Source organism: Phaethon lepturus, unplaced genomic scaffold, assembly GCF_000687285.1.
Source record: "Phaethon lepturus isolate BGI_N335 unplaced genomic scaffold, ASM68728v1 scaffold9681, whole genome shotgun sequence".
NCBI lineage: Eukaryota > Metazoa > Chordata > Aves > Phaethontiformes > Phaethontidae > Phaethon > Phaethon lepturus.
This window is the reverse complement of record NW_010515527.1, coordinates 46,537-64,570: the sequence shown is the minus strand read 5'-3', so window position 1 is coordinate 64,570 and position 18,034 is coordinate 46,537. Positions and strand designations below refer to the sequence as shown.

The 18,034-nt window shown below is 40.1% G+C and overlaps 1 protein-coding gene across 1 annotated transcript in view; it reads left to right on the top strand.

Annotated features, from left to right (window-relative positions):
• Positions 1 to 17,799, top strand: part of ETV1 (ets variant 1) — a 31,668-nt gene extending 13,869 nt beyond the window's left edge. The window contains exons 4-9 of the mRNA XM_010295797.1: positions 5,026 to 5,093; positions 7,135 to 7,144; positions 7,483 to 7,551; positions 10,615 to 10,784; positions 13,896 to 13,997; positions 16,099 to 17,799. Of these exons, the coding sequence (XP_010294099.1) occupies positions 5,026 to 5,093; positions 7,135 to 7,144; positions 7,483 to 7,551; positions 10,615 to 10,784; positions 13,896 to 13,997; positions 16,099 to 16,320 (641 nt within the window). The 3' untranslated portion in view covers positions 16,321 to 17,799. The remainder of the gene's footprint in view (positions 1 to 5,025; positions 5,094 to 7,134; positions 7,145 to 7,482; positions 7,552 to 10,614; positions 10,785 to 13,895; positions 13,998 to 16,098) is intronic.
• Positions 17,800 to 18,034: the final 235 nt, after the last annotated feature.

The following is an 18,034-nucleotide window of genomic DNA, read 5'->3' as shown; positions in this document are numbered from 1 at the left end:
CGCTCCTTTGTAAACAGTTTGTCCGTGCTCTTGGAAATCCGTGAACAGTTACTTGCAGCGTGATCGTGACCTTAGTAAGTATGAGGCCAAAAGTATGATGTGTTCTAGCTCGATCGTTTTATTTTCAGAAGGCTAGCTTTGTCTCTGCACTTGGTAAAAATCTCTAGCACTGCAGCAAACACCTCTGCATATACCAGAGAAATGCTTGCGCTGCACGAGGAAGTACTTGGCGAAGCCCTGCAAGGCACTGAAGGGAGGACTGGCGTACTCGCAGCGTGTCTAGCACAGGGTCAGGCTGACACATGTGAGGGGCACCTGGGAGCTAGGCTGGTCCCAGCTACCCGAGGGGCTTGTGCATGCCCTTCTGTGCCCAGTAGCACAAAGGGAAAGGATCTGCATGCAGTATGTTTCTTGCCTATGGGAAGACAATTGGCACAGCACGTTAAGTCTGTTTGTAGAGATATACCAACTCTGAATTGCTGAAATAGGAGCCAAAGCCTATGCAATTACTTTTCAGACCGAAAGGACAACTGAGGAGTATATGGTGTACGTTAAATTACAGGACTGACTGTATCCACTGGGAATTGCTTCTGTTCTTAACATGACTTAGTTGGCAATAAAGTATAAATCAGAGAAGTAGGTGGGCAAACAGTAAGAAGGTTCCAGTTTTAGTGTCATCACTTTATTTTATGCCTGTAGGGAGGGAGACAAGTTTAATGTATGAGTTGAGGTGTTCGATGAGCTTGAGTGACTTCAAGATGAGTTCAAGTGTCTGGATTGATGGGCCAAGGCCGACTGTATGTGATCCAACAAGACTAAGTGCTGGGTCTTGCATTTGGGTCACAACAACGCCAGGCCAATGGTACAGGCTTGGGGAGTGGAGGCTGGAAATCTGCCTGGTGGAAAAGGACCTGGGGGTGTTGGTCGACAGCCAGCAGTGTGCCCAGGTGGCCAAGAAGGCCAACCTCATCCTGGCTGGTATCAGAAATAGTGTGGCCAGCAGGAGTAGGGAAGTGATTGTGCCCCTCTACTTGGCACTGGTGAGGCTGCACCTCAAATACTGTGTTTGGGTTTGGGCCCCTCACTACAAGAAAGACATTGAGGTGCTGGAGTGTGTCCAGCACCCTGGTGGTGGGGTCTAGAGAACAAATCTTACAGTGAGCAGCTGAGGGATCTGGGGTTATTCAGTCTGGAGAAAAGGAGGCTGAGGGGAGACCTTATCACTCTCTACAGCTACCTGAAAGGAGGTTGTAGCGAAGTGGGTGTTGGTCTCTTCCAAAATAACAAGCAATAGGACAAGAGGAAACGGCTTCAAGTTGTGCCAGGGGAGGTTTAGATTGGATATTAGGAAAAATTTCTTCAGGGAAAGGGTTGTCAAGCATTGGAACAGGCTGCCTAGGGAAGTGGTTGGGTCACTTTCCCTGGAGATATTTAAGAGAGATGTAGATGTGGTGCTTAGGGACATGGATTAGTTGTGGACTTGGCAGTGCTAGGTTAACAGTTGGACTCGATGATCTTAAAGGTCTTCTTCAACCAAAATGATTCTATGATTCCATTATTCTATGACTTGTAAGCAGGCTTGGTGCGTAAGGCAGCCGCTCACCAGTACACCACACCATTCACCTGAACTGCCATGCAGAGACCAAGGCCAGGCAGGTAGCTCAACTTCTTCACCCACCCTGTTGCAGATTGTATGCACCTTCTAAGCCTTGGTCCCCCATCTCTCTGCACATGCACGTACGTTGTGCGGTACCTCTGTATTGCACTTTACTTTGTCACATGCACACAGGCAGTGCCGTGGGCCTCCAAATGTTCAGATGGTGTTGATAAAATGAACTAAAAAGTAATTCAGAGTGAGAGTGTAATGTAATAACGTGTCCTCAGGAAGGCTATGTAAGGTCAGAACCACAGGAACCGCTGAAGAATAAATCCTGCTTCAGGTGTCCAGTTCTTGCTTCATTCAGGAGAAGACAGTCACTTCATCCCGTTGTCTGCATGAAGCTTCGTCTTCCCCAACTCTCTCCTGACTGGGGACATGGGCTGAAATGCTGTTTGTTTCTGTGCAGGGGAAATTCTGTTTCTCTGGTTGTGGATCTGAAACCTGCTCCTTATCTCTGAAAAACAATTGGAAAAGAGAATTTAAGGATTCCTTACCCACTTTGAATTATACAGGGCTGAGACAACCTAACCCTTTAAATTCTGATACGGTAATTAATAGGAAATACTTCCTTACCAAGGGACCACTCAAGTGTCTTACTCTATAATGAAACCTAGAACCTGTGCCTGTTAAATTCAGTAGCAGATTTTTCTTGTCCTGAGGAAGTCCGTTTGGGCTTTTTTAGCTTTGATGTATTTTGATTAAGGCACAGCAGAGCTTATTTCCAGTATTTTTCTCTGTGACATTCCCAGATGAGAAGCAATTTCTGCACTGTCTACATTACATGCAATTTTAAAATAACACCTACTGGGGAAAAAATGGTTTCAAACCAACATGATATAAAGGCCATATTAATTGTTTTAAGATGACTGCTATGTTGCTGTTAGTAAGAGGAGCAATGAAGAATGAACTCTAAGATAAATTCAATTTTTTATGTCTCCATATTTTTAGTTAGTTTGGTTTTTTTAAAGGATCTTTGCTGTTCTTGAGATGATGTAACTTCACAATGTGAATTACTTCATTAAAAATCTGAAATAAGCTTGTCGTGTATCCTAAATCCAGGCACATTTTTCTTCAAAGACTGAAAATTGCTAAGAGGTGATAGAATCAGTCACCTCAAACACTTGGATCCTGCCCTGGAAGTATTTCATGCCTAATTCTGTCTCATTTGTTGTCTTGAAACAATGCTTTAAGGAGAAGAAAACATATAATTGCTCTGTAATTTCTGCATTAAAATGTTTTCTTTTGAAGTAGCTCCGCTTAGCTAGTAAAAATACTTCTGGGTCTTAGTCAAGCATTTAGTACAATTTAAAACTGCAATGCTAAATTTCATTGGTTGGACTTTTTATTAGATAAGGTAGAAATGAAAGCAGCAGGCAATTTAATTAGCAGTAATTTTTCTGGGCAAGTCATTACTTTGATGAACTTCAGAGCAATGTTTATGGCTCCTAATTAACCATGTTAGTCATTTGATTGAATAATCACTTTGGAAATGTTTCTACAATTTGATTAGAGTCTGACCCACTCTGATAGTCATAAATTAACTGATAGCACTTTAGGATAACAAGACTCTAGTTACTTTACGAGAAATAAACTCTTCCTTGCTGTATTTTTCAGTCCTCTGTGGACTGTTTAAGCACAAGCTAACCAGAAGATTAAGTAATGTTGGTACAAACAATGCTCGCCTTAAAAAGACTCCAGATGTTAATTATAATTGACTTAGGAGCATGGGAGATGAAACCTCAAATTGGCTAAGAACATAACTTCTTGGATGCGTACATAATTCTTGAATCCGTATACTCTGCTGTATCACTTTGCAGGAGTGGAGTTCATGAGTCAAAAAGGGTTTTGCTGCCAATACTAGTGAATTTTTACCTAAAATAGAAAATAACATCTGTTTCAGTTTTCCAACTTCCTCTTTTTTTTACGCAGATTTTTCCATTCTCCTTAAAATTCAATCTTGGTAACATGAGTGATTCCTTGCAGGTGAACCACTACTTGTAGCCTTGAGTTCTAGTCTACAGAGCCATACTTGACTCGTGTGATCACTGAATCACCAGTTCCTGTGGTTGCTCAGAATAGCTGCCTGAGACGTTAGAGATTCTCGAGGCCTGAGCAGGCAGGCACTGAGCGTTTCATCGAGAGAGGAGGTAATGAAGAGTTCGACACAGATGTGCAAGAGACACCGTGAACTGTTAGAGGAAACTTATTATTACTGCCCTGTGTTTCGCTTGTTTTGTGAAGTCAGTGTAAAACCTCATTTTCTTATCCTGCCAAATCTTTGATACTCATCACTAGTCAGTGAACAGTGAAATTTGGAATCACAGTCTGAAAGAGTCTGTAGGCAGTGTTGGAAAAATAATGTCTGCTCTTTCGACCTCTGTTTGCATCTCTTAAAGAGTTACAAGTTACTGGTAACAGATTGCATAGCTTAGGGTAGGAGTTTATCACAAGATCAAATAGACTTGTTAAGCAGGACTTTTGATATCCAAGAAGTGGGTTAAACATGGTCTAGAAGGGCAAACATTTACGGTGTATTTCTGTTTGCAAGTCCCTGTGCACAGGATGTGGCTACTTGCAAACTGTGCAAGACGGGGAAAAAATAGAAAGACATTTAAAGAACACCGTTTTCACTATTTCTGTTTGGTTTCTCTCATTCTTCTTGCAGATTTGAGTAGAGATGGGAATGGCAAATAAATGTCTGTATTACTTAGAATGTGTGCACTAATTTGGAGGAGGGGCATGTATGTCTTTTTTTGTTTAAGGATGTACATGTTTAAGGATGTAAAATTGATGAATCTGAATTCCTAGATTAAATGTTTAGCAATTGCAGAAAATTTCATTAACCCTTCAAATCCTTAACCAGAGTCTAAAAAGCGATATCCTACTCTAAATTCACACTGGCATTACTTGTATTAATGTAGAGTTTGTCTCCAGTGTGGTGGGCAGGCTTTTCTGTGTAAGTGATTAAAAATGTTAGGTTGAATTAGTTACAAAGATTGATGTACAAGCACAGGGTTTAAAATACTAGTAAAGTCTTGTGTGGACTTTTTGGTCTGTGAATAGTCTAAATTGTAATTGTCATGGGAGTCAGCTTTTAGCAAAGTTGATTACAGTACGAATTTGAGTTCAAGTGCCTATGTTAGGTGGGATCTATGATTACGATTATGATCTCCCATTATGATTTTCTCCTCTGCCATGCCTCGTGCGTGCTGCTCTGAAATGCTGACTGTGTGTTGACAGGTTCCCCCTCGCTGTAACTTGCATCCTTTTTGTTGCTCTTCTGCCTGCAGCCTGTCTCATTGATAACCTGCACGCTTTTAACTCCGGACAGTCTTTTGACTAGCATTGTCGTCTTCTCCTTTCAGAAGTGCCTAGCTGCCATTCCATTTACATGAGGCAAGAAGGCTTCCTGGCTCACCCAAACAGAACAGAAGTTAAGTTTTCTATTATGTATTGCTTTTGTACAAGAGAAAAGTAAAAAATTAAAAAGCCTGAAGGAATTTGGGGTTCACTGGTTTAATTCTGCTGCTGGGAAGACTTGCATCGTCTTTCTTTCCCTTCCAAGTCTTGAGTTTCTGAGGCACTGATTTTCTTGTAGCTTCCTATAGTGCCACAGGATATGAGGGTAGAAGCAATTTTATTATGAATTTACTCATTCTGCTTTTCGAGCCTCTAGCAGTTGAAAGGCAGAGACACTTAAAAATTTGTCCATTTCACCCGTTCCGCTCAAGTGATACTTTCCAGGCTATTGGTGTGACAGGCTCAGTTAACTGTTAAGTAATCTATTCTATACTTTAAATTTAGTGAAGGTTTTTGCCTTTTCCTTTTGTTATATTTTTTGCAGTGTTTTGGTGCTCCTTAGGCCCAAATTGTGCGCCATATGATATATACCAAAACTCTCAGTGACTTCAGTAGGGCAGAGCTTAGTTCATTATCAAAATTAATAATTCTGAATAAAAGCACTTTATATATATTAAAAATAAGAAGGGCAACAGAACTAATTAAAAATGACCACTGAAAGAGAGGTTGTACCCTGCACTCCCCTGCTTTGGTGTATCTTTCCTGTCAGTATATGATTTTTTTGTCTGTTTGTTTAGGGTTTATTTGTTTTTCTTCCAAGGGGCAAATTTCACAAGCATGAGGGAAATTTTGAGATTGATGAGAATTCAGACAGATATATGAATCGAAGTCCTCTAGTAAGACTTCATTCACTAGTGGAAAGATAACAAGTCTGGCTAAAAGCCCAGCTGCTTCTGGGGTAGAATGAAGGTAGAAAATAGAAATAAAAGGTAGTATTTAATAAGGAGGGTGAAACAAGAGATGAAAATGTATAACAGTCTTGGTATATGAAATTATATGAAGTATAGAAGCTTGATAAGGGAGGTGAGAGAAATCAGGGAAAAATCCACTGCAGGGCTAAGGTCAACAGCTTTGGGTTTTAATCACAGCCTAGATAGTGGAAAAACAATCTTAGCCATGTTATGCACTCATAGGTACTTGGAGGTGGTAAAATTGTTACGAATGACGTAGAAAAAGCAGCGATGTTCAATAAATATTTGTTTTCTGTATTTGGAAATCAGTCAATATTTTTTCCATTTTATGGAATAAAGGTCATGTCAAATCTGATTCTAATCTTTGTTGAGATTCAAAGTTTGATTGATAAAGAAACTTGTATTATATAGTTAGACTTTTTATGGCATTCAGTTTGCCACTGCATTACATTCTGATTAAGAAGTTAGCACAAAGCAGTATCAATAAAGTACACATTAAATACATTAAGACCTGGCCAACTGACAGATCTAAAAGTGGCTGTCACTGGGCAATCATTTCTGAATGGATTGTTTCTGTTACAGTTCTGTGGGAATTGATATCAGGAGTGTTGCTATTCAACATTTTCAGTAAAGATACGGAACAAAGTTAATAGATAACTTTATGACACAAAGCTAGGCAGAGTGGTAAATAACGGGCAGGACAGGGTAGTTGCACAAAGCAATTTGAATTGTTTGGTAATCTGGGCACATTAAATAAAACGTTTTTTTAATATGCTGAATGTAGACCAGGCCTATGGAACCGGGAAATGGTATATTGGAAAAAATTAATTGATGGGCCGCCTCCTCCTCAGCTTCACAGTGCAAAAACCAGCCCAACCAAACATAGCAACTGTATGGCAAAAAGGCCTTCTGTAATATTTGCACAGTCAAAAGGAGGGCCATAGGGAAGCAGGAGAGGAGATGTTTTATCTCACTAAGTAGCACCGGTGAGGCCGATACTGGCATGCAATATGGTTCTGGTTAAGCAAAACATTAAAATAATACTCAACAGTAGGAGTGTGTGCAGAAAAGAGTGCTAGAAAGAATGCAGGATTGTAGAGAGTGTATTTTAACGATAAAAATAAAATTTTACAGAATGATCTTAATTGGGAGAAGTATCAAGCGGGGTGACTTCTGTGAGTGTGGGGAGGAAATACCGAATAGGACTTTCTTGGTCTCGCAGGGAGAAGGCCCACGGGAACTAATGGTTGAAAGTCAAAGCTGTGCTAGTTCAAACAGGAAATGAGACAAACATTTTGGGATAAATCATAGAGAAAAATGGGTGCTTTTTCATTTTTGCAGGTGGAGATTAACAGTCTTTTGGGAATGCACACATTAATTAAACACCCCTGTACTGAGGCCAAAATGTTGCGATTGGGCGGTGTGTAAAGGATGTGGGATATTAATAATCTGATTCCTCTATGACTTAGTGTTCCCTCTGGCATTAAGCCTATGATCTCTTCTTTCTCCATGCATCTATTATATAAACACCTCTCTCTTGTTAACTTACAGGCTGCATGTATGAAAAGGGACCTAGGCAATTTTATGATGACACTTGCGTTGTTCCAGAGAAGTTTGACGGTATGTATGACACATCTCGCTTTCTTTTTCTTGTGTGGGGAGATGAAAAAGGAAGAGATGAGGGACTTCTCTCTGTTGCTGATCAAAAACGCTTGGTAACGTTCCAATTTAGGATTCCTTAACACACCATTTGCGGTGCGCCCAACCAAAGCTGACCTTTGTCTCTTGAAACCAAAGTCTCCTTTTCAATAGGATGTTGTTCGGCCTCTGCCAGCAAAAGATGCTGTATCAAGAGTTGCGGCCGAGGAGCTCGGTTCCTGTACTGTTGAGAAGTAATAGGAGGATTTCCATTGCACTGATGATCACATACCGCTTGTTGTTTGAGATTTTAATGAAAGCTGTTCTTATAATTAACAAAATGGCAGTGAAAGCAGCAGCTTTGGTTTTACTGAGGGTTAGGCCTCTTGTGTCTCTGTCTGTGAAGTGATGAATAGTGGTGAGTGAGTATATAGGACGTTTTTGCATTTGTGTCACTGTATTTGCACCATGTTAAACATTGTACTAGTAGTTTATTTTTCGGTGGGATTGATAACAAATCAATGATCTTTTCACAACACTACCCATTACAACAGATTTTTTTTTCGAGAGGGATTCCGAGGTCAATTAAAATGAATTGCTCAAATTATCCTCAGTTACTCTGATGTAAAATCAGTCGCCTGGTGTAACTCAGTTGATTTCTGATTTATTTCATTATAGACAAAGTAGATGGACTCAGTGTTTCTTGCCAGTGACTCTGTTAGTCTGCAGCTTTGGGAACTAATTTGGAGACCAGTTGGAGACTATTTGCTAGAGTGGCTTCTTTGTGTTAGTGTATGTATGTCCAGCTTTATTTATTTTAGCAGGAAAGATTATCTAATCTATCTACTTACTGATAAACTTGTGAACAGCTCTCTGACCATAGCTAAAAGTAGAGCTGGACAACTCCTGGGGTTTCTCTCCTGCTTTACTTTGTTTGTTTTCCCTTGAGAATCACTTACATGGATTACAAAATTGTTGCATGTCTAGCAGCATTTGTTGTGTTTGCTGAAGAACGGGAGGCTCTGAAATGAAAATAACCCAAAGAATGGCACATTCCTCCAACGGAGGCACCATGTGCACTCCAGGGTTAGTAAGGAATAGCAAGAAATAAATAGAGGATTTTAAATAATGCTAGGCCTAACTGAAGATTGCTTAATCCAGCATTGCACTGTCACTGTATTGACACGTTCACTGAATGGGTGATGCGTTGAAAGTCTACTTTATACCCTGGCTGTGGAACATAGACTGCCTCCCCCCGCCCCCCCGCCCCTTTCCGAAGCACATTGTGTCAGGCCTTTTTTTGTCCCCAGAAATGATTGTGGACCTGATTTGTTTTCAGTATCAGTGGCAAATTCATATTCACATTTATGGGAATGGGATCAGACTCTGTACTACATGAAGTTAAAACTCTTCAGGAGTAGTGTTTGTCTGTGTCTTTCGTGAAAATCCTCTTTGTTTGGGTTTTGTATAGGGGAGGGAATGAAAATGGAAAAGAAATACAAATAAAGTAAAAGAAAGAAATGTTTGGAAATACTTGCGTGCTTTCAAAGCAAGCAGCCTGCTACTAGCTTCTATGATTGTCTATTGAGAGAACACCTTGTACACTAGAAGATTTGATGTGATACAGATAGGTGTATTGCAGCATTATGACTTTCGAGGAAAAAATAGCGGATGTGTCATCATGTTTTGGCCCATAAAACAAAAGTGGGGTAAGCCCAGGGCTAGTCTTGACGTTTCAGAAGTAGATTCTCAGCCGCTTTGTTTGAAATCGGAGATCAGCACAGGCGAATAATCTGACCCTCTGTAATACTGCACTCGAGACTTGTGCATTGCTCAGCTATCATTAAAAAAAAATAATCCTGTCCTTGAGGGAAAAAAAGGGCCTTTCAGGACTGGAACTTGAACCTCACATAAACCAAAAGCCTTGTGTTGATTTATTTGTTTTCCATAGCTATTGACTCAGTTTTCTTTCCTGATTACAAAAGGAAGTGCTCCATTTTTAATATTATTCTTACTTTTACTACACGGAGCCATTCTGTAATGGCCATCAGAGTATCCTAATGTTGTGGTTCAATGTGAAGTCCTGGCTTTCTGTATTAAACAGGTCGCACAGCTTATTGGAGAGTATTGCTGTTCTGGTAGTTGAATGGAGGAATTTTACCAGCGTATCAAGGATTGCTGTCATTGTGTGCAGAAAAAAATACTGTCTGCTTCAGCATCAGACCTTTCAGCTGTTGTTGTTTGCATGAGTTGTTTAGAATGCATACGATTTAAAAACAACAGAGACACAGTATGGATGTAGCTGGATGATCTTTCACTGTCAGTTTGTGGAACAGCTAGCAGAATATTATTACTGTTTTTTAAAAGGTTCTTCTGGATTTGAAATTTTAGAAAAATTAACTTACTGCTTTTCAGGGAGAATACTAATCTAATATGTAGATATGAGTAAAAGTAATATGTGCTTATATGTAAGTCCAATATGCCACAGAGGAACTCGCATATCTACAGGATTTGCATACCTATACATAAAGCACATGCTGTTTAAGTCCAAGTCAAATACTTTGTCAAATTTTCCTTAGAAGCATTTGCATGCAAAAGAAGTTTCACTCAATAGGGTTTTGCAGCTTTATGAGGCATACATTACATTTCCAAAACTGGGACTTGTGCAAAGCATAGTACACAAATGCAGTTCTTCAGATTCAGAGTTGCTTAAAAAAATAGTTCATGCTCTTTCAGATAGAGGATAGTGCAAAACCGTTCGCAAGCGAGATTTGCATGTATAAGAAGTAAATGGGGATAGGCTTGGGGAGACTTCCATAAGCCGTGACTGAATTTAGGTACGTTTTGTTATATGAATATGTTACTGTAAGAGTGTTTACAATTAACAGCAGACAGGGGAATGTTGCATTTGTGGATGGCTGGGTGGTAAGAATTCTTTCCCTCTGTTTCATTAACCCTAATGACTGCTTTGCCAGTTTATCTGACAAATCAAGTATTGATGCTTCTTACGCATTGCTAATCTAATGTTGTTGCTTTTCTGTGCAGGTGACGTCAAACAGGAGCCAGGTATGTACCGTGAGGGACCCACGTATCAACGGCGAGGCTCGCTTCAGCTGTGGCAGTTCTTGGTAGCTCTTCTTGATGACCCATCAAACTCTCACTTCATAGCGTGGACTGGCCGAGGCATGGAATTCAAGCTGATTGAGCCGGAGGAGGTGGGTTAGACAGTGTGCCCTGACAATCGCTGCCGCATCCTGCAAATGTAATAGTGCTCCTTTGGACTTAGGCCTTGTTTTCCTTCAATATTTTGCACTTTAAAAAGGGTGACAGAAAGGACTGGCAAGGGAAGTGCTTCAGTTAGGGCAGAGGTGTGGTTAAGCATAGACTTAATTTCCTAGTCCCACAAAATAATGAAAATATTGTAAGTACTAGAGTTACGAAATACTCAACATTAATTGTGGGGCCCAGATTTTTCAGAACCACTTCATGGATAGAGCTATATTCCAAAATCCTTTGAAAACTTACCCCTGAATAGTCTTTCAACACCAACTGTTCTTCAGTGTGAAATGTGAGAACTTGGAACTTACAGGCTGTACAGTGAAAGACCCCAAGTCTGACACATGTCAAAGGAGGAGGTTGAAATCATTAGGCAGTAAAATCCCATCAATTTATGTGAACCCCCGTTTAGAGTCTTCTTCAGAGTCTTCTGCTTATCTGTATCATTAGATTGTTTAGTGCACGCTTAGATCCGAGGCTTGCAAACACTCATGCACATGCACAGTTCCCCTGAACCATGAAGGACTCGTGGGGCAGATAAAATTGCTTGTATTCATGAACATTTGCTGAAGCATGACTTAGTTCACTTGTGTGATAAACAGGAATAAATTTAACATTTTATTACATAAACTTTTTTGGACTAGGTAACATTAAATAATCTATCCTGTGTTCTAAGCAGCCATGGAAACTGTTGGAAAATCTAGTGTGCTTGAATTTTATTGTGATGCTGATGTGGATGATTTGATTAGGGTTGTCAAAGGACAATATCATTCTGGTTTACTTTTTTGCCCCTTGGACAGGGTTGGGTAATAGAGGAGACCACAGCAAATTTTCCATCAGGATTCCCTCTGAGTTAGAGCTGAGTAGGAAGGTTTGGGGGTGTAGGGCTGCTTCTGCGTTCCACCAGCTATTTCTGCCATTTTCCATCCATCTGCTGGCATAAGCAATCTGAAAGCTTTCTTGCGTTTAAGTTACATCGTCTGCCAACAGCCCTAAGGGGATGATAGAGTAGTTGGGGAAGGCGAAAGGACTAATGTCCCTTTCTTTGCCGATGTGGTCTGGCTAAGGGGCAGGCTTTCTGCGAGGCCCCGTGTGCTGGTTCTCATTCGCCCGAGCGAGCGTCCCTCACGCTAGTGATAGTCACCATGGCAGATCCTGGCATTCTGCATCTGAGGATTTGACCATAGAACAGCCTCAGTCAATTTGATACGGAAACTTTGCTGGCAAGTCTGCAACCTTTCCATCCCATCCCTTTCTGGAGGTTTATGCACTTGTAGAAAGAGTAACAACAAAAATTAATATGTATTAACTTGTAGAGCAGCATAGTTCATTCAGAAAGTAGGTAACTGTGAACTGTGGAGCCTAAGAATTGGGTGTAGGTCCATTTCTGTTGTAGCAGGAAGGTGGGGTGGAAGGCTAAAAGCCCTAATCCCTTCCACAGAGCAAAACTTGATAAACCCTGTGCAGTTCAGGGACAGGAAGACTCGCTTACCAAGACTACTTCTGGACCTGCTTGCTTATTTGGGAATGTCAGAATGTTACACAATATAGCATATGCTCAACCATTATTTTGTTGTAGTTATCTTTGCTGTGTGTTTATTTATTATGCAAGCCTGTTACGTTGGGGACTTTTAGGACTCTGATTAATGCAGAAAAAAACTTGGCAGGAGTAAACAGAGAGTGATGTAGGCATGTGTTACAAAGATGAATAGGCGAATCAAGGTTATGCATCTAGGCCAAATCTACAGCTGGAAAAAATTGACATGATTGGAGGTATGTTTCAATACAGCTATAACATAGCTGAAGTTAGCAGAGCCATGATAATTTACATAAGCCTGAAAAGCTGCACCACTGAAAGGAAATAATGCTTTAAAAAGAAAATCTAAAAATTATTGTCCAGATGGAGATCAAAGTCATGGATTTTGCTGTTGTTATTTAGTCCCTTTCAATTTTCAGTGCTGCATGTTGTCTATGGTTTGCATCAAAAGGCTCCGGACACCTATGGGAAAGTTGCTTAGAGCAGTCTGCAGAGAAGCTGCTTGGCTACTCTCGCCTTTTTCCAGAGCTGTATGCATATGCACCTCTCAAACGTTTTTATAAAATGTGCTTTAAAGAGTTCATCAGCTCTGACTTTTTTTTCCCTCTGGTGACATGATAGTAATTTGTACAGCCAGTAATTGAAATGTCACCAACAGCCGATTATGATTTCAGGTGGGGAATAAGCAGTTAAGCTCTTTAAACAAAAGGTCTCTTTGTCTAGAACCACCGTTGGCAATAAAACAGGAAGTGTAAAGGCAAGTAGAAATCCTAAGTCAGAGCAGAAGGCATATTGTTCTCTATGGAATGGTGTCACAAGTTGCTTACAACTCCCTTTTTATTATTATTTTTTACAGGAAATTATACAATTTCAACTACAAAATTTCTGTCCCATTCTTCATACTACCATATAGTTCTTCCAAGCGATTACCCTGTCTCCTCTGATAATTCATTTTCTTTGCTGAAGTATTAATTTAAGACTGGGAGTTGGCTTTTGACTTGTATCTCCTAATAATCTCAACTTCGCTGTCATTCCAAGTACATTCTGTATTAGTTCTTGAACTAAGTGTGTATGCATGTGTGTTTAATATAACTTTGTCTTCTGACAGCAAGGAAAACACAGGAATAGTCTGATTACCCACAGTATCAAACTTTTCTTAAGTTTGATACTGTGGATAATTGATTCTGGTGGAACTTGATAAATATTTTTTGTCTATCATTTGATTATATGGATTTATTTTTTCATTGGTTTTCTTTATTAAAAACAAAAAAACTCCAATCCTCCACCACATTTGCATATAACTAAGTCTGCTTCAAGTTTAATGGATGACTGTGTGTCAAATTAAAAATCATAGTAGTACATGGGAAATTCAGGTCATGGCAACCTTTTCTCTTCTGTTTATGTGCTCCACCTGCAGGGTTCCCCCTCCTCCATCCCCAAATAAAGTATCTGATGATAAGATCTGCTTGTTAAATGCATTTAACAAATCGATGCTAATCCATTTTTATGGCAGGTGGCACGTCGTTGGGGGATTCAGAAAAATAGGCCAGCTATGAACTATGATAAACTTAGCCGATCACTTCGCTATTATTATGAAAAGGGAATCATGCAAAAGGTGAGTTGCTAACTTTGTATTAGATGTCAGTCGAGCGTTGCATGTTAATCCATAAGTCAGTTTATGAGAAGTACTTGCAGCTGTATTGTTTAGGTAGGTTTTCCATCTATTAAGGCAAACACTAAGCTTTTTCACTTACCAGGTCCAGTATATGCATAAAGATATTTTTTTCTATGTAAAAAATGTCTGTGGTTTTAGTTCACACAATGCACATCATGATTATCGGGAAAGAGGTAACATTCAAAAATATCCAAAACAGCTTCCTGGCACCTGGGAAAGGCAAACAGTGGAGTACAGTATGAATAATGTTTTGCAGATCTAAATTAGCTGCCCAGCGCTTGGGTACTTCGGTTAGTGCAAGGTAGGGGAGAAAAATGATACCTATTAACATACCAAATACTTTAATATTTTACCAAAAGTGTTGTAATAATACCATTTTTAAGTGGGATTTAATATTTTATAATAGGCTGAATTATGAGAAATATTTAAAAATAATTTATATATAACAGTCTGGTCTTGCTGACAGTATTCAACCCATCCTTCTGTCGTGGCCTGCCGATTTACGTGTATGTTTTTAAATCTTGCTATGTGGTACTATGTAGATTGACTGATAAATCAGTGGGAGAGTCCTGTCTGCTGCATCTACAAAACTGGCAGGTGTGACCAAAGATCATAGTGAACACCTTGTGCTGTAAAACTTGTTCCATATCTTTTCACATTAGTGTTGTGACCTGTGATGACTTAACGTGTTTAAACCTGCCATTTGCCAATTCTATGAATGGAACCAAAGCCCTCGGCTCACGTTACTGGTCAGCTTTTCCGATAGGTTTTGTGAGGTCTCCGTTTGGAGTTGCCCGTTGCAAGTTCTTCTGCTTTGGTCACGGGATCGCTGTAGCGTTCTCCTTTAGCACTGTCCGGGAGTTAACTTGGAGAACGATCCGGGCTGGTAGCGACTTGGGGCGCTCCAGCAGCACACTGCCTCGTCCACCGGTGTGTCAGGCAGCTGTGCGCCCGGTCTGCGTGAAGTGGGCTGGAGACTGGGTCCCGTCAGGGGGGAGCAGGAACGCTTGATTCTGCTGGGTGTGCTTCAGGCAGAGGAGTTCCTCGCCGCGGGTTACAGCTCAGCTGCAGAGGCCGTTGTGCCGGACCAGTTCAAAGGCAGCACAGCGGCAAGAGTAAGTAGCAAAGAGAGTGGAACAAGCCGAAAAGCTGGGGCTGGGAGTACCATAAGGCTGATAATGCTGCCCAACCCACACATCCATTTAATAAGGAAAGTTTACAAGTACTTCTGACAGCTAGCTTGCTACCTCTTAAGCTACTACTTTATTCTCTACAAGAATGTATTTAACAAACATTTTTAAAGCTTAGTTTGTATGCTTATTTTTCTGGCATAGCAGTGTTTGAGGTTTGCCCTGGGATTACCCTATCTGGCCACTTAGTATATGTTAAAAACTAATGATGGTTATGTTGCCTTTTTTTTTTTTTAATAAGAAAACAATTCTGTATTGTTTTTATCATTCTTTAGCTTTTAGGAAGATGAAGAACAGACATTTAGTGCTATTTCTGAATAAGGGAAAATTTTAGGGTCTTTGGACAAATTGCCCCTCCGTAAGCAAATCCAAATGTCCCAGCTTTGCATGAGCAATTGCTAAGTACATATTAGCCTACGTATTTGCTTACGCTGTGCCTGTACAATCAGCATGCACTATAACTTAAGTGCTTTTATACTTAAGTATGAATCAATCTGTGTAAAGTGAAATTCAGATCTCTATCACGCAATGTGATTCTTTTTTCCACTTTGCACACAGAGTGTTGGACTTAGTTGTTTTATTTTGCCACTTGTAGTGACAATTGTTTACCTTTTCCAATAAGAACAATTCCATTTGTGGTTAAGCATAGGAAATGATCGCAAACAAATGTTTGGAAGTAGAACACCTAGTCCATCTTCCAACAAGATATCACGTGTGGCAAAATCAAGAGCGTTCTGCTGTTGCATTATTAATTGCGTAACGAAGGTGAGTTCTTCACAAGAGTGTTGAACTTGGAGTTGCAAAACCACGAGGCCTTACGCTGCACCCTTTCTCTCTTCCGTTGTCCTAAGGTGGCTGGAGAAAGATACGTCTACAAGTTTGTTTGCGACCCCGAAGCGCTTTTCTCCATGGCTTTTCCGGACAACCAGCGCCCCTTACTGAAGACTGACATGGAGCGCCACATCAATGAGGAGGACACTGTGCCTCTGTCCCACTTCGATGAGAGCATGGTCTACATGCAGGACGGTGGCTGCTGCAACACCCACCCCTATAACGAAGGCTATGTCTATTAACAGCAGTGACAGTGAAGGGGATTTTTCCCCCCTCTCTTAAGCTTCTCCTCTTTCACAAGACCCAGAGGAAAGCTGCATCGACTTCAGTTTGTTTTTTAAATAGTACACTAAAAGGGGCTTTTCCTGTTGCATTACTCCTATGGTCTGCCATGGACAGCGCACTTTATTTGAAGGGGGGGCGGGGGTTGGAACCTAAACGTTATTCTGTGTAACAGGAGGAAAAGGGGGGGTTTGCTTTTTACTTAAGTTTGGGAAGGGATCGTACAGGTTTTAAGTACAAGAAAGCTATATCATGTCTGTTTTGTTTCATATCAGCATAAGATATTGTACATTTTCTCTGGGTATCTGTAGTACAGTTAATTCTCATTGTGCAAAATAACCACTTGATGATGACATCAGCACAGCATGCCTAGGGCATTTGTTTCTTGCCATTCTTAATTGTCTTTCTGCAGTTATGAAAGAGAAGCAAAGCATACACCGCAGCATTTAATTTAGAAGCTTGCAGTGGCAGACCTTGCACCTTGCCTCTGAAAAGAAGCAGATGTCTCAAGAGTTTTTCCTTTTTCTTTTTTTTCTTTCTTTTTTTTTTTTTTTGGTGTGGCCTCAAAAAAAAGTCCTGTTTAATGACAGAGTGGCCATAAGTACAGTGACCAAGCAGCAAAACCCCTGACTTTAGCCTGCAAGCTGCATGCCGTGTCTGGTGCCATGTTGCTATACATATATGGACCATGCTATGGTTTAGACCTTTCAAGATCCATTTGAAGGCAGTAATTACACATGGTAGGCTTTCTGATGATCATGTCAGCATTAAATACAGGATCATGATCGGGAAGGAGAAAACATTTTGTATCCTTCCATTTCCTTTGGTACATAAATAAGTTATTTAATCAATAGGAATTAACTGTACTAAGTCACATATCTAATTATGCTGTTTAGACACAGCAAGCACTCCTTGAGAAAAATATCCAATACACTAAATAGGTACTTTAGTAATTTTTAGACACGGTACCCATTAATATGCATTTAAACCTTTTACTGCTGTGTTATGTTGATAACATATATAAATACTAGATAATGCTAATGCTTCTGCTGCTGTCTTTTTCTGTAATATTCTCTTTGATGCTGAATTTACTATGACCATTTATAAGCAATGCTGTAACTACAGGTAGCATTTCAGGACAAAATAGATGACTTGAACCATTTATTGCTTAGAAAATAGCTTACGCCATAGCTGTGCTATAAGCAGCTTTTATGCGCATCCACAAATGACTAGTAAGCTTCAGCTTGCTAAGGAAAGCTCTGCAGAACCTTTTGTAGTTTTCGGTGGAACAGAGACTTGGACAAACTGTCAAAGAATACCATGAAGTCGCTGTATGACGTTGTAGTGCTGGCACTGATGTTACCAATCAAATTGCTTTGGACACTAAATGTAAATGTGATCAGATATGCTCGGAAGACAATTTAAATTTTGAGGGGTTTTTTTTGTTGTTGCTATTTTTTCAAATTGTTTTATTTTTTTTGAGAGGGGTAATCTTGAACACAAGCCACACACACTATTCTGTATGTAAAAAAAAAAAAAAAAAAAAAAAAAAAAAAAGCCCTGACAAAACTCCCAAAGTTTTAAATACTCATGAGCACCTTTTCTGAAATACAGTATTTCCTAGTTTGAAGGGGGGAGGAGGGGTTAGGATCTGGATTTCTTTTTTTGCCCAGT